The sequence below is a fragment of the Dipodomys spectabilis genome, unplaced genomic scaffold (assembly GCF_019054845.1).
Source record: "Dipodomys spectabilis isolate Male_0828 unplaced genomic scaffold, ASM1905484v1 ptg000432l, whole genome shotgun sequence".
NCBI lineage: Eukaryota > Metazoa > Chordata > Mammalia > Rodentia > Heteromyidae > Dipodomys > Dipodomys spectabilis.
Window position 1 is genome coordinate 492,895 of NW_024871109.1, and position 16,765 is coordinate 509,659.

At 41.7% G+C, this 16,765-nt stretch overlaps 1 protein-coding gene across 2 annotated transcripts in view; it reads left to right on the top strand.

Moving 5' to 3' along the window:
* Atp9b (ATPase phospholipid transporting 9B (putative)) overlaps positions 1 to 16,765 on the top strand; it is a 194,445-nt gene that overhangs the window by 96,362 nt on the left and 81,318 nt on the right. For both annotated transcript variants that reach the window (XM_042668321.1, XM_042668322.1), the window contains exon 12: positions 13,748 to 13,908. In XM_042668321.1, the coding sequence (XP_042524255.1) occupies positions 13,748 to 13,908 (161 nt within the window). The remainder of the gene's footprint in view (positions 1 to 13,747; positions 13,909 to 16,765) is intronic.

The window sequence follows — 16,765 nt, forward strand, 5'->3', positions numbered from 1 at the left end:
TCTTCCCCAGTGGTTAGTTCATCTCCCCGCCCCGCGCCCCCCCCCCCCCACACACACACACAGAGGCCCCAGGCCCAGTGCAGCTCTGCAGGTCACGTGCTCATGCACAGTGGGTGTGCCTCGGACCCTCTTCTTGCATTGGTCTATTAATCCTTTTCTGTGCTAAGACTTTGATTTCTGTGGGCAGTTTGATTTGGATTGCATTTAATCGCTATAGAACTTTGGAGAGGATTAACTCTTATAATCTGCAATCAATGAATATTATGTGTCCTTTTCATTAATGTTTTGTGATTTTTCTCTGTAAAAGTTTCATACAACTTTGGTTTATTTGTAGGCTGAATTTAGTTTGGCTTATTTGAAAATTTTTAATGCTCTTTCACTTTTAATACTTTGATTTTTTTGTTTGCTGCTAAAAATCCCATTTGTTTGGGGGCTACAATTTTTTTTTTTTAAATGGCAGGAGAGCTTTTCATTTCTAGACAGGTTGTCCTGTAAGAGATTAGGCTCCTGTCCTTTGTGTTGTAACCACAGATCCGGGAGTGTTCAGGTACCAAACACTTGTCATCTCAAGACTCACTTTGTCTGGCTAGCTGTTCTTTTTGTTTTTTGTTTTCTACTTTTTAATAAAGTTAGCAGCCAACTCCAAAGTAATCTCACACACACTCTTAGTCAGAGTGGTGTGTGTTGTGTTGTCAACTTCCTGTGTGGGGCGGTTACTGCTTGAGTCTTGTGCAACCAGACCAGGGTCCCAGTAACGAAAGAGTCTAGTGCCTGGCCCTAGCTTGCCATGGTTCGCATTGCTGCTGTTTCCTGAAGGATGCAGCTGACCCTGAGCACTGGGACTCAGTTGGTGCTTTGTTCTTCCAGACCATGGTGGAGACAACTTGTTAGACAGACACAGTCTAGTCTAGACAGGACTCTCTCTCCCCATCCTACTACAGAGTTGGAACAGCAGGAAGGATGTCTCCCTCCTCTTCTTTCTACTAAGGACTAATATGTCCTGGTGATGAAGCTGTCTTTACAATTGAATGGCCATCAAAAGGGGAAATACTTGCAGTGTCATAAGATGCAGAGGCAGTTTTCATAGCTTTAAACAAAAAGCAAAGGTAAAAGACCAAAGGAGAAAGGTGCACTTTTTCCTACCTAATAAGAATAAAAATGCAGCAGTTGACATTTAAAGTAGCAGTTATTATGAGTATATTGCACGCCTAGATTAGGAAAGAGACCTCTGGAGAAGGGCTCCCGAACACCTCCTGAATTGTAAAAACCATGTATCAGATGTGAGGAAGGGCCTGTGTTGCTAATTGGCCTGACTTTTGAGGGTGTTTTATGTGAAAGTGTCTAGAGTTGCGGTGGCCCTTGAGGGCACAGGCAGAGGCTGGCTGGTGCGGCCCAGCCGCCCCCGTGCCAGCACACACTAAAGCGAGTCATAGATTTAAAGACACACCAGTCTATGCTGAGTGTCCCCAGTTGGTGCTGGGGCTCAGACCTGTCTCCTGTCACCAGGCTACTGGGGATGTGGCCCGAGGGTGACTTGTGGTGACAGAGTGGTAGGAAGATTGTATGGCTCTGTATGCTACTGGGACTCCAGTGGTCTTTGAGGAATTAATTCATTTAGATTTTAATCATAGTGCCATTTCTTATACTTGTTTTGAGAGGAGATTAAAGAAAAAGTAGATTACCTGCAGTGCATCATTGTTTAATAGGGCCAGAGCTTATTCAAACATATTCCTTCACTTTTTTTTTATCATTTAGAATTTTTGTCCTGTACATTATATGATTATCCTTTAGGGGGATATATTTCTAACCTTGCTGTTTGCTTGAGAGCACTGTGTTATGAGGCAGTTGATCTTCTAGTGCATGCTGTAACAGACAGCCTCTTCTGAAAGCCTGGAAAGCCTGCATGGTTTCCCGGCCATGTCAGTACACTGCTGTGGCCTCTTACAGGGCCAGCTGAGTGGCCCTTGGTACCTAGATCTCAGTCCTTCTCAGACATGGTGTGCAGTGGAGCGTGTTCTGGTCAAAGTCTGCTCTCCTCAAGTGGAAGGGAGCCAGGCAGAGGAGGAGAGGTTTTGCTAGTTGCTTCTTCCTGTAGCCCACTGGATTACAACACAAAGTCGCTTTATTTAGTCTGGTCTTTTTTTTTTTGCCACATTTAAGTAGTAAATAAGATTCATATAGCCTTTGTCTCATGAGCCTACTGAAAACCTGGGTAGTTAATAATGTGATGATCATCACATCTGATAATGAGAGTAAAACTAGTATCAGTCCTAATGCGTGTCTGTGTTGGCTGACTTTTAGCAATGGGTAAGGAAACGGAGCTAGAGGAGGTGCTGGGAGCTGCTAGGAGCCACGTCTGTGTCACACCCCAGGCCCTGAGACGTTGGTCAGAAACAATAAGCTGGAATGAAGCCAGGAAGGCTAAGTAACAGATGTGTGAGGGCGCTTTGCAAACTGTGATGGGCTATTGGGTTGTAAGTTGCTAAGGTCATAAAGGGAAAACAAGTGAATCATCTAAATTTGTTAAGCAATGTAAACCAAAAATTAAGTGATATGTGCTAATTATTAGTTATTTGGGTGGAATAATCTTGTCGAAGTGAGTTACCCATTTCCTGTTTTTGCTTTCTCAAGCATTTTTCCTCTGTATAAAACAAAAATGGGTGAAATCAATACTGAACTAGCCCATCTGCATCCCCATCGGAAGGCTGCAGTCTTCCTGTAAATCTTACCAGTTCTCCTCTTCTCTGTTGAAGCCTAACTACAGTATCATAACACTTCACTTCTGAGCTGGAAGCGTTGGCAAACCCCCTCTCAGATTCTAAGGCCTTTTCCTAGGTTGCTGTGGCTAGAAGAGTGAGCTGTGCTTTGTCTGCCCTTGGTCCTGGCATCTGCTGTTGGTCCTGGCAGGTCTTGATGTTCCTGTCGTGTTCCGACCTACCGTTTCAGCCTAGTTGCTTATGAGGTTTCCGAACAGGTTCCTGCTGGGAATAGGGCTGCTTCTAGGGTCAGGACATTATAACCTGTTGACTCTATTTTGGTGTAAGACAATTTGCTAATTACTAGGATTTTAGCTCTTTCGGGTTAGGGCAAGCTTTTCGTCATGTGGCATGCTCATTTTTAACAGCTACTATGTGTAATTACATTTAAAATAAGTGCGCTTCCAGTGCCTTAACAGCATTTGGATATTAGTGCTATGACCTAGCAGTTGTCTTCTAGTGGGTGAATAATTAATTTGTTTCTAAGAGCTTTTGAGTTTGATGGTTGCCTAACACAACAGTTTCCTTGTGGAAGGTTTGCTGGCTTCCAGTGACCCTTCGCTGCCATCTGGTACAAATTCAAAGTGCCTCTGTCATCTGCTGCTAATTGCTGTCACCTGCACATTTCAGCCTCTCATAACTGAGCCTGTTGGGAGCAAGACACATACTGCCTTTTGGAGGTGCTTCTTGCGAGCCTGCCGTGCACCCTGCAGAAGGGGTGCAAGGACAGAGGGGAGTCACCAACAGAAGTGCTTTAATACCTGAAGTATAAAAATAGCAACTGTTTTGTGAAGGTGATTGATTCACTGAAGCCAAGTGGTTTGTCTTTTTTATGATTTGCTTTAATGGTTCTGGTGCTTAGTAGCCTATTTAGACTGGTGAGATTGTTTCGGAGACATTTTGCAGAAGACTTCTTTAATCCTCTTTCCTAAGCTGATAAGCTTTTGTCAGGGCACTGCCTGTAGCACTATGTTATATTAATGTATTTTACTTGTAATTTAGAGAACAGGAAGAATACCCTGATTTGAAGCCTAACTGTTCCCTGTGGCACTGGCACAGCTGATAATCGTGAAAGAGAAAGATGTGTATATCAAATAGTTTACAAAATGAAGCCAGCTGTGTTTCCCTACATACTGTGGCTTCCTGACATGCATCATTAAACCTTATTAGCTACTTCCTTTACAAAGATTCTTGTAGTCTTGAACATCGCATATTAACATTTTCTGCCCCTCCAACTGGAAATTATTTGCTTTATTGTAGAGTGTCAACTTGCTCTAGTTTCTGATGCGTTCTAATTGGTACTTTAGAGTATAATCATCGTGAGATACCACGCCATGCATTTCTTTATTTGGAAATTAATACAGACCTTTTCACTTTATCTGTCAATCTGAGCAACTTTTCACACAATCCCCAACTCTTGGGATTGCTTACAAGCCATTGAGTATGAAATGGTTCATAAAATGTCTCTGAAGACATAAAGTGAGACAAAAATTTTAGATGGTTTAAAATAGTGTTACATTTTGCCAAGATACCAATAATGCAGCTCTCAAGACAGTTTAATAATAAAAGAGTGATTAAGCAAGATGAAAAGTTTATTTAACCATATTGCCGTATCATTTAAATTTTTCAGCAAATTTTCTGAATTACGCTTTCCTTACAAAATAATGAAAATCAGAGTCCTCAGACTCTGAAAATTAAAATACCAATTCAAAGTTAAGTATTAAAAGAATATACTAAGTTTCATTCTTTTTTCTCTTTCTTTGCTATTTGCATCTGATGTTCTGATGCACTGTCTTAAAAATTAAAATGTTTACCTCCTATTAACTTGTTGTTAATCGCTAGTTAAGCTGATGTGGGGGTGGGGCAGAAACTGGGCTGAACCTAGTGACTTCGGTCTAGATGATGGTAATTCTGAGGGGCCTCAACTGCTGGCCACTTTTTTTTTATATCTTGTCTTTAATGTAATTATAAACAGTACATATGAATTCAATTGCCGGGAACTTGATGAACTAAATAAAACAGTCCTAGCTTGGGTTCCAGTAAACATTTTGGTCATACATCTTTGAGTCAGAAAATGGCTTTTGATTTAAAAGCACTCTTGATCATTTTAACCTAGTGATAGGTGCCTGGTACCTGGAAAATGGGGAAGAAATCTTCAATGGTCTATGTATCACACAGGTGGACACAGCCTGCAGGGAACATGGGAGGCAGTGTGGACATGCTCTTTGACGTGATGGCTACCTTTGGGTCATTTCACCTCATCCTGTGCATTTCCTCTTTTATATACTTTGTAGTTCATTTTGTTGTTATTTCCAAAGGCACTGTTACTCAGAAGGATTAGCTACTTTGAGTGCTATGCATAGTGTCAAACCAGACTTTTAGGAAACTATTACATAAAACCTTTTACAATGGTGTGCTTAGTAAGTTTCCTTGCACAACTACTAGATATGTTCTACTTGTCAGTATGTCAGAAAAAGAATATAGATGTCCATGTTTTGAAAGTGACCACTATAAAACTGATTATATTACAAAGACTTCCTCTTACGAAGTTAATGTTCTTTTTACTCACAAAGATGTAACCACTCTCTTTCCTAACAAGTGTATGAGGAAAATAATCAGGTAGAAAGGCACCTTCTCCAACCACGCAGTTTCCTAAGTGACCATGTCCAGGTGGGCACTGATGAGGGGGATCTCGCCTGGATGTCAGCTCAGGCTGCTTGACCATCTGCACTTGGGTGGGCAGGTAAGGACTTGACCCCGGGGAGGGGGCAGCTCCACGTGTCTTTTGTGAATCCAACCTCTCCTGAGCACTTGCAGTCCCTTCAATATCGCATCTTCTGACCATTCCAAAAGTGCCAACTAGTTACGTTAGCTGACTGAAGAGTCCAGTGTTCTCTCAAAGGAAGACAGACATTGTACTTGAGGATTTCAGGATGCCGTGGCATTAGAAGGCTAACTATACCCAAGACTATTTCCTATTAGGTAATATCACTTAGAGGCCTTTCTTAAAATATATTTAAACGGACATCTAAGAGTATATTTTAAGGATGTGTCATCCTTCCACCCACCTCATCCAACCCCACTGCAGTCTCTAAGGTATTTAAAATAAAGGACTTGCAACATTCAGGGGTAATAAGGAGAGACATAAACACACCTTCCAAAATTAAAAACGTGTCCAATAGTATAATTTCTTCAGTTGGGCTATTTAAAAAAGGTGAAATAATTTAAATAACTTTAAAGAAAGCCATGGTCTCTTCTTCCTGCGTCTCTGAAGGCTCCTGGTAAGAACCTTCCTTTTATCAGATGCCGGTGGCTCACGCCTGTAATCCCAGCTACTCCGGAGGCTGAGTTCTGAGGACCACGGTTCAAAGCCAGCCAGGCAGGAAAGGCCGTGAGACTCATCTCCAATTAACTACTAGAAAACTGGAAGTGGCACTGTGACTCAAGTGGTAGAGCGCTGTCCTTGAGCTGAAGAGCTGAGACCCAGAGTTCAGGCCCCACTACTGGAAACCCCCCCCCCCCCCAAAAAAAAATTAAATAAATAAATAAGAGAGTGGTCTTTGTAAAACCATTTAAAATTGACAGCTTCTATTCAGGACATTCAAATCATTTACCACGCTATGGTTGCAATTTTATAGACTTAAGTTTAAATCTTCAAAAAGTCTTGGTAGTACAGTGTTACTGTGCTGACTCCTACAACATCTTAAATTCCTTCTTATCCAAGATGTTAAGGACTGTAAATGTTGTCCAGAATTCTGTGCGACAAAAAAAGCTATCGTGGTAGCTCTCTGGCACAAACAAATCTCTTTTAATTTAAGGTACTGAATTGTCTGAATTAGATGGAGCTGGTTCTCTTTGAGAGCAGATTTCAGGAAGACAATGCATCGGCCTGGAGCTCCCTCTGCTGGCGAGGCCTTAGGTCTTCATCACACCATGCCATGCCGTGCCATACATGCCACACTCCAGGTTCTTTCTTCCACATCTAGAGCATGGGGCTGGCCCAGGAAGACCGTGCTTCAGCCTGGAGCTCCCTCTGCTGGTCACGCCACACGCCGGCTCCAGGTTCTAGAGCATGGGGTGCCCATGAGACCTCAGCGAGAGAGGTGCTCAGCTTAGCAGAGCACACTTGTGGAACAAGAGCCGTTCTTTGGTTGAGTCGCCCCTACTTTTATTCCAAATAAACTATGTGGAATATTATCATCTAGATCTGGGATGACATGCTTTAGAACATTACGGGCTTATTTTAGCAGTCAGTGGTGGATTTTATTAGCATATGTTAATTATGTATAGTAAGATTTCACTATAATATTTTCATACACGAATATAACGTATTTTTCATATTCATTCCTCCTATCATAATAATGGATTTTAATATCGTTTGTGTAAAGTAAAACTCAAATTTCCCAATAGTATATGATCTCTTTTTAAGTTACTTTCCCTTCATTCCTCTTGTTGTTGTTGTTGTTGTTGCCCATGGGGCTTGAACTCTGGGCCTGGGCACTGCCCCTCAGCTCTTCAGCTCAAAGCAAGTGCTCTACCACTTGAGCCACAGTGCCACTTCCAATTTTCTGGTGGTTTATTGGAGATAAGAGTCTCATGGAGGTTCCTGCCCGGGTTGGCTTTGAACCACGATCCTCAGATCTCAGCCTCCTGAGTAGCTAGGATTACAGGTATGAGCCACAGGCTCCTGGCTCATTTTTGTTTTAAGTATAGTTTTGATATGTCACAGATGAGAATATTTGAATGAATTATAATTATTAAGTTTCAGCTTACCAATGTTCTTAGCCACTTTATTACCTTATATCTGGTGGGTTTTGATTAGTAATCATATTGTAATAAAAGTCTTGACATCAGTAAAGGCTGTCAGAAGTTGGCAGCACCAGGTTATCCAACATGAACAAAGTTGGCACACATTTTGAAAAGGCATGCACACATGTGTATGACTTGTGCTTCTTTCAGGCAACACCAACACTTACGATGTGCTGGCAAGTGGATATGTCTCAGGCGATTCTAGAGCTAGCATGAGGAAGGCCAGCACCTCTGAGCCAGCGGGGGATGTGTCTGCAGGTTCCAGCAGTCATTCCCCCAGACACTGCTGTCTGTACACCTGGAGCGGCGCAGAGCTTTGTCTATGTCACCTCGTGTGAGGCTCTGTCAGAAGCTCCTCTTGTCCTGTGTGTTCTACCTTTGGTATGGAAAGTAGTTTTACTCCTTTGTTTCATAGCTGATCCTTGTGCTGATACTTTTTAGCTTATATAAAAAAATACGATGTGGCGTGCCAGTGGCTCACACCTATAATCCTAGCTAGTCAGGAGGCTGAGGTGGGGAATCATAATTTGAAACCAGCCCAGGCAGGAAAGTCTCACAGACTCTTATCTCCAGTTAAATCACAGAAAAAGCCAGAGAATGCTAGCCTTAAGCAAAAGGAGCTCAGTGATGGCACCCAAGTCCAGAGTTCAAACCTCAGGGCCCCATTTTCTTTGTAAATGTGAAATAGTCAAGAAAATTCATTGTATATAATAACCATAGCAAGACAGGAAGGAAAATCCATAAATTCTAAGTGAAGAATTATCAAGCAAAATTTGTTGGTCAGTGAAGAATGTAGATGATGAAGTATTCTTTCATAATATATTTTAAAATGTGTATTGTTTAAATACAGATTTTGGTTTTTAAATTTTTAGTTAATATGTTGTAACTTAAGCCTAGTCATGCTAAATCTCTAACTTAGAGAGCTTTTAAAGCACAGAATATTGAACTGATTGAGTATAATGCCCAAAGAAACTTTTCTTCCTCTATCAGTGATGTGGTAGCAAGCACTAGTGGGCACATCTTGAATATGCAGCCAGCTGCCTTGCTGTGGACAGTTAAGACTTAGTAGCTCATATCCAGAATGACTATATGAATACACCAAAGAAGAAGGAAAAAGGTTATATGGTATTAAAACTTCCTTTAAAGTTATTCGTGTAAGACTTAGAAGTACTGTACAAGTTTCACCTATTTGTTTTTTAAAATTTTAGCAAGGATTTAGTTTTGTAAAACAGGATTTTCAAATACTAAAATAAATGGAGAAAGTGAAAAAGGCCTTTCCTACTCCCTCTGAAGGAAATGAAAGATCTGAAAATCATTTTTTTCTTATTTCTTAGGATTGTTCTAAAAGTGAAAATACAGAACTGAGTTCTTCAATGATATTGAAAAGGAATATATGCTTTTTGTAAGAATCTCGTGTTGTTATCCCAATATCAGTGTTCCTCATTCTGAATGAAGAACTTTAGCGTTGACCCATGAACAGTTCATCTGGGAAAAGATAAACAGACATTAACAATGATGGTTCCTTCCTTAAGCAGTCTGTCATGTAACAACCGCCTTTTGATGTGGAGGAATCTTGAGTGGGTTGATTTGGTTTAAGGGCTTCTTTCTTGTTCAAACTGTGTTGTGTCCACAGGGAGATATAGGACATTTTAAAATAATATGTAGTTTTTTGAAAGGGTCTGAATTAGCTCTTTGTAATATTGTATCTTGTCATTTTGCTATTCTAAAATGCTTCCATGTAAGAGTAAGTACTGAGAGACCTAGGAGACAGATAAGAGTATTTTAAAGTGTACATCCTTTTAATCCAAGAATGACATAATCACTAGTGATATTTATGCTTCGTATTTTATGGGCCAAAGGTTTTATAACATCAGACTTTTGTTTCAGTTAGGTGAGTACATTGATTTCTTAGGAACTTTGGTAGTATGCAGAGAGTTTTAAGTTTGAGATGGATGAGAGTGGTACTATGTTACGGAGATAAGGTCTCATTCTCATTTGTCCATGAGTTCATTTAAAAAGAAGAAGGGGAACCCTGACTGATCTTTTCTTGATTAAGCAGGAGAACACCGTATTTACCCGTTATTGTTGGTATAAACCATTATTTTACTGAGAACCATTAGCTATTTAAAACTTGGTACATAAATTAAAGAGGAGCTAAATGGATTTGTGATCGTTGCCATTAGTAGCATTTTAGATTATACAGGCAATTATTGTGTTCATTATCCTAGAACAGCCCCTTTACAGAGCCATTGTGGTTGTCTTAGACATTATGCACAAATTTTCCCTTGGAGATTAAAATTTCCAGTAGCGTATTTAATTTTGTTATCACAGTTGTTTCAAATAAAACAAATATTATGACAAGTAGAAGAAAATTTGCTTTACTAATATAGGAAATTACAATAAATGTTGAAAATTGCTTCCTAGTGTATTTATCTTTTCTTAGGCAATCATAATTACTTCAAGTGATTAATAATATATTTTATCTCTAAAATCATAGTGAATTGTTTGTGGTCTGTTTAGGTCTTTAAGAAACTCTTAAAAGAATGCAGAGATTCATGTCAAAACTTGCCACTTTATGAGATCTGCTAACTTTGTATTGTTAACTAGAAATGGTTAAAAAAAAAAAAAAAAAAGACTAGCAAATGTTGAAATGCACAATTTCTCCTCATCATGCTTCGTCAGAATTGACCACAGCGTCCTGATTGTATTATATACAATATAGCCTGCGTACCCTTCTGTTGTGGGAAGAGCAGCCATCTTGCAGCACAGGCCACCTGGAAGGACACCAGGAACAGTTCATCACTAAAAAGTTGTCATCACTCGCTTCGAGTTAAAAGGGTTGAGAAAAATCATTTTACTTGGCTTCAGAATTGTGGTATTCACTGGTCCACAGTTGACTACATCCATCTTGGTCAATTAGAAAGGTATTAATGCCTTGAATTATCTGAATATCCATGTGCAGTGGGCTGCTTTTAATGTTTCCATTCTCTGATGTGGCATTTTTTTGCAAAGGAAACTTTGTATTCATTTCCGAGTGGATTTGTCCCAGCTTTGGGTCTTTTGCTGCTATGATGCAGAGTATAAAAGTGTGAGGTAGTTGTTATGCATTTTGCAAGACAGTAATTCTTTTATTTTATTACAAAAAAAAAAAGACCAACTCTGGAAGGCCAGATTAAATCATTCCTTTCACTTTTTAATGGGATTTGGATGAATAGAGTAAAATATGCACTTTGCATTCATTGATAGCATCTTTAGGTTGAGGTAATTGAGTCCCTTTTCCCTGACTGAATGAATAATGACTTCATCTGATCCTCAGTGGGGCCTGAAACTTAGACTGCTTTTGTCACAGCAGAAAGATCGGGTCTTTGAAACATGCTCTACTTCCCTGGCTTAATTTTTCTTCATTTTAATCCAGAACCTATTTTTCACAATAATTCAAGCATAAACCATGTAGTAGTGAAGTGGCGGAGCTTGTACGATATTTGTCCTCCTTGTGTTGCTGTTTAAATGGAGCTGATAAATCAGCGCCGGGCTGGGGCTGCCCTGCTCTCAGGGGAGGCACAGTCTCGGCACAGGAGAGGAATTTTCAGAATGGGTTGAATAGAGTTTCTTTCTCTAGGGAAGTGGAAGGTTTACTGTTGAGGTGCAAGACCTGGAGGTAGAGAAGGGTGAGGGAGGGAGTCCAGTGATGGGGCTGGGCCTGTAGATGTTCCTGAGGGGGACAAGGCAGTCAGGACAGGGCTGAGGATTAGAAAGCAACTTGTGCTTTGGAAGAAAGGCAGGCTTGAAAGGGTTTCGGTTGGAAACGAGCTATTGTAAGTGCTGCTCTGTGCCTGGGCAGAGTAGTAGTAGCTGTGTCCTGCTTATGGTCACACTAGAGACAAGGAGATATTCTGGATAAAACCCATGCTTAGTTTGAAGTCTTAGGAGTCTTGAGTGGTAATGAGAGGACATAAAGTGGACAGTGAGACTACACATGGATGAGCTGGACAAGGTCTGGCCGGGGAGCCCTGTGCTCCCAGCCCTCGCTGACCCAGCAGTGTTCCCGTGGAACCCGCACGGTACACACACCAGCTGACAAGGGGTCCTTGTTAAGATGACTTGTTTCTATGGTGTTTTGAAGCCACGGTGTGCTTATAGTTACCAGCTTCAAGACGGAGATTTGAAACAGCCTGGTCAACAAAGAAAACTTTCATTGTGTAATTCATGCTCTCTCTCTCTCTCTCTCTCTCTCTCTCTCTCTCTCTCTCTCTCTCTCTCTCCCTCTCCCTCTCTCCCTCTCCCCCCCTCCTTCTCTCTCTCTCGACATATATTACTTGTGTTCATTTTATTTTTCCTTCTTCACTGACTTTCTTACAGGTAAAAGAATTTAATATAAACATTGTAAAAATCTAAAAAGAGAATTTAATATTAACTCATTGTTGTAACTTTATAATTTAGCACAAAATATCATAGCCATGTAATGTTGCTTTATTTTACAGTTAAAATTTTACAGTTTTAAAATTACAGTTTAATTTTTGTTACAAACTCTAGAAAACATTTTGTTTTCCTTTCTAACTCAAGCTTGTCATGGTTTCTCGAGAGTTCATGGCAAATAGTCATCAGAACAGATAGAAGAGAAAATTATGAGTTGTGGGAAAGGCAGCTTTCTGTTGTTCAAAGTTAGGTTTTCAGAAGGCACTATAAATACTGGATATTAGCTTCGCTAATAGCTTTTTAAATTGATGAGTTAAGAGTATATATTACCTCAAGTTTTTTCAAGGGTGTCTTGGGTTATTATTGTTATTAATTATTTTTGTCTGTGGTGGGGTTTGAGCTCGGCCTTACAGGTACTTTATCATTTGCGTCACACCTCCAGCCCTGATGTAGGAGTGTGTTCTCTGGTGTGTTCTCTCCCAATAAGTTGTACCAGATGAGGGCAAGCGGAGGTTCAGGGAGATGCCTTGCTTGACAGGACTCAGTCTGTGGTTGGTGTTTCCTAATCAGGACACACCCTGTTCCCAGGCCATGCTGTACCAATGGCTGCAGCCACCACCTCCCCCAGCCACTCTTGCTCAGGATTAGTACATTTGACAGACCTGGACAGCAAGGCTTGGGGTCATATAACTAGTCACCAGAGAAATGGGATCCCAGTGCATGTGACCACAACAGCACTACCTCGTACTTCTGCCTCCAGAGTCCTGTGAGGAAGAAATTGCTGTGATCCCTCTTTGACATTAAGGAGATTGGGGCCCAGCCAGTCCAGGGTCACACAGCCAGGAAGCAGAGCCCACACAGGAGTGAGTGACGTCAGGGACCCACGAGCCCCAGTGCTCTGAGCTGAGCTTACAGATTTCAGCTTCCCGCAGCACTCAGCCTCCCACACATCTCCACCCCACACATTATGTGGCACTGGGGGCTTTCAGTGTGAAACAGCAATCAGGATCATCCGCAGAGACTGCCGGAGCCCAGCTGGAGTTCCATGCATTAGGAGAGCCTGTTCTCATAAAGCAAGGGCTGTTTTATGTGGCCAATGCTCACTCTTACAAAGAACAACCAAAAATGAGCTGCTTCTTACTGACATGATTTCCCCTCCATCATTTTCAACCACAGGGTGACTCTGAGCGTAGCGTGTTGTTCCTGGAGAACCTGATGAGGAGAGGGTTATGAAATCAAGCATGCCTTTATTAGAAGTTTACCATTCTGTGTGGTCTCTTTGCTCATCAGAAATCCTTACAAAGACTCTGGCAGGAGAGGCTAGCATGCACTCTGTCCTGGTGCTTGGGAACCTCAGTCTGAATTAAACTTGAAGGGGGATGTGCAGAGATATACCAGTGACAACAGGACACACTGGTCTGACATGGCGCTTTGCTCCTGAAAGAGCCGTTTCCAGGCGAGGCCCTCAAGAAGCAGTGCACACCCCACTGTGGGCCTGCTACTCTTAATCTTGGGTTCCAGGTGGCAGTGACAGCATCATGAATCTACTTCAGCTCAAGTAGTGAATTGTGTGTTCTTACTGAAGATGTTCTAGAAATTCTGCCTAAGTCTATAAGAAGTTTCTCAGGAGAAAAATATAGTTTTGCATTTCGTTATAATGAAGGTTAATATAGTCCTTAAGAATTATCGTGTAATACTATTTGTAACATTAGAGACAGCCAGCTTGGATGTATACTACTGTATTTCTATTTTGCTTTCGTTTTTAGGTTGGTTTGCTGGACCTTGAGCTCAATCAGCTGACGAAGGCACTGTTTCTGGCTTTAGTTGTTCTCTCTGTTGTTATGGTAACCTTGCAGGGATTCGCAGGCCCGTGGTACCGCAATCTCTTCCGGTTCCTCCTCCTCTTTTCCTACATCATTCCCATAAGGTAAGTTTAAGAATTAGATGTTGGGCTGGGATGTAGCTCAGTGGCAAAGCGCTTGCCTAGCAAGTGCAACGTCCTGGGTTCGATCCCCAGTACCAAAAAAGAAAAGACAAAAAAATACAGTTAAAAAAAAAAAAAAAAAAAGAATTAGATGTTAAAAAACCCTCTGGATTCATAGTGAATGGTTTTGTTGAAACTTTGCTTTCTGAGTTGTGAAAGAAGTGTTCAGAAGGGCGCTGGGTGTGAGGACCCGTTCTTTAGAAAGGTTGATGGGTTACACTCAACTTTATTAGAGACATCATGCTTCACCTGGTAGGGTGAAGGTGCGTTAGCACTGTCATCTCCAACAAGTGGGAAATACTTCTTGTTAAAACATAAATTTAATCGAAAAAGTAATTTTAATTGGTTGCTGATGTTTCTAGGGCTTTAGAATCTCTAAAAGCTGGGTGTATTGCTAGGATTGTACCCAGGAGGAAGAATCCAGAGGATCTAGAGTTCAAAAACAGCCTAAGCTGTTGCTTCAAAAAACAAAACCAACAGAAATTACTTACATTAAAAGGAAGATCTAATACATCTTTCAAGTTACATAAAATACTGAATAAGGCAGTCTTTAAATATGAACCACTTTTCAAAATTATGCCCTCTATAACTAGAAGTTAGAACATAGTTATTAGATGTCTTTTAGTAACTGACTTAGCATGTAAACATCCAACAATCCATTGCATGTGTTTTCAGGAATGATAGTTTTAAATGAAATACTTCAGTCCATGATGAAAATGTTTCATAAAAATGATGAAAACTTCAGGAGTCCTGAGTAAAGTCTGACTCTAGAATACCCGCCATCTGTAATGCTAGTTAAGGTAACAGTGTTGCTGGGGTCCTTGCTGTTTCTGAGTCACTGCTATGTGACCTTTGTCACTTCTTTACACTGGCCTCGGAGTGCTGCTCTCACTAGCGGCAGGCTTTACCTGATGGTCTGGCCCAGGATGCCTCTTTTCTTCTCTCCTGGAACACTGACTGCTTCTTGACTAGATTCTAGGCACCCATAATTAGTCCCTTCCTGTCACTCCGAGTTCATCTGAGTACCTCCTCAGAGAGGCTATTAGAGCCCACCAGGCAGCACCAGGCTGTGTCCTATCAGCCTTCGTAGTAGTCTGTGATCCATGCACTGTCTCTGTTGACCACTTCTTCCCTCCATTAGGCCCCAAGACTGTGGGGTCTCGTTGGCCTATTGGCTTCAAGCATGAGTGCCAGGGTCAGATGGTATGGTATGCAGAGACGCTCCAGGGCCTGCCTGCTTTGGGAAAGTAAGAGTAGGCAGATTTTTGTAATTGTCACACAAGCACATCTGTGAGTGCCACAAGTGAGCTCTGTAGCATAGTCTTTGTCCCCAAAAGTCTCTCAGTCTCTTTTTTTTTTTTTTTTTTTGGGTCCGGTCATGGGGCCTGAACTCTGGGCCTGGGCTCTGTCCCTCAGCTCTTCAGCTCAAGGCTAGCGCTCTACCACTTGAGCCACAGTGCCACTTCCGGCTTTTTTCTTTTTGCTTATGTGGTGCTGAGGAATCGAACTCAGGGCCTCAGGCATGCAAGGCAAGCACTCTATCACTGAGCCACCTTCCCAGTCCTCTCTCAGTCTCCTGAGTCCTGGGATTACAGCAGTATACTACCACACTTGGCTTCTAACTTTTTAATTATAGTTTTTTCTATTAACCTGAACTAGTCCCTGTATTTCTATTCTGATCGTTTCCCTAAAAATTTTATTAAGTTTAAAGTTATCTTTATCTTGGCTTTTCTTTCAGGCAATGTAAGGACCTTAAAAAATTTTAACTCTAGCCTGTTCTGTTTCCCATTCTGCGTGCATACTGCTCAGCCTTTTACTTTTATTTTCCCTCCTATTTGTAGTTAGGCTTGCAGCCAGCCGCCTCTGGGCTCTGGACTTCTCCCATCGTCCATATAGCAGAGAGTACTCGTAGCAAGGCTTCCTCCTGCACATCCAGGAGAGTCTGTATCCAAGACAAGAGGGGCTTTGAGCAATGCAAGTGTCACATACGAACGATCATCTCACAGATTATTGTTTGAAATAAGACTTAGGATGTAGTATTATTCCTTTTTGTGGGGTGGGGGGGAGAGGGAGATCTGGTTGTGGGGCCTGAACTCTGGGCCTGGGCACTGTCCCTCAGCTCTAGGCTATCACTCTACCACTTGAGCCACAGCGCCACTTCCGGCTTTTTTCTTTTTGCTTATGTGGTGCTAAGGAATCGAACCTAGGGCCTCAGGCATGCAAGGCAAGCGCTCTACCACTGAGCCACCTTCCCAGCTCCATAGTATTATTCCTGTTTAGTCTTAACTACTTTTTATTTGTACATAAGCAACCTAAGTAACGCAGGTAGCATATGGTGAGTGCTATGGTCAGAGAGTAGTCAGCAGCTGGTGCTCTGGGCACTGCTGGTGTAAGGAAAATGCACACACAGACCCGTGAAGTACGTATGCCTGGGTGAGCCCTGCTATTCAGAGAAGCCGTGGGGCTCAGGAGAAAGGGCTTTTGTAGATTGGTAGTGGTTTAGCTGTGAGCTTGAGAATGAAGGCCACCAGAGGAGATGTGAGGAACATGTTCTGGGCAGAGGAGGAGAGAGAGGGTCATGCCAGCTGCAGCTGTGCACTGCCTGGTGCTGTGCACCTCCCTCTCTGGCCCTTCTTCCATCTGCCGGTACAAGGTGCTAGCGCCCACCTCTGTTGAGAGGGTCATCTCCTTGTCCTGTCCCTTTTTTTTGGTAAATCACAATTACTTCTCTCTTGCTTTTATTAATTATGTTCTTTTAGTTTATTCTTTTCAGTTAAGGAGTATTCTGTTACGTTACTTT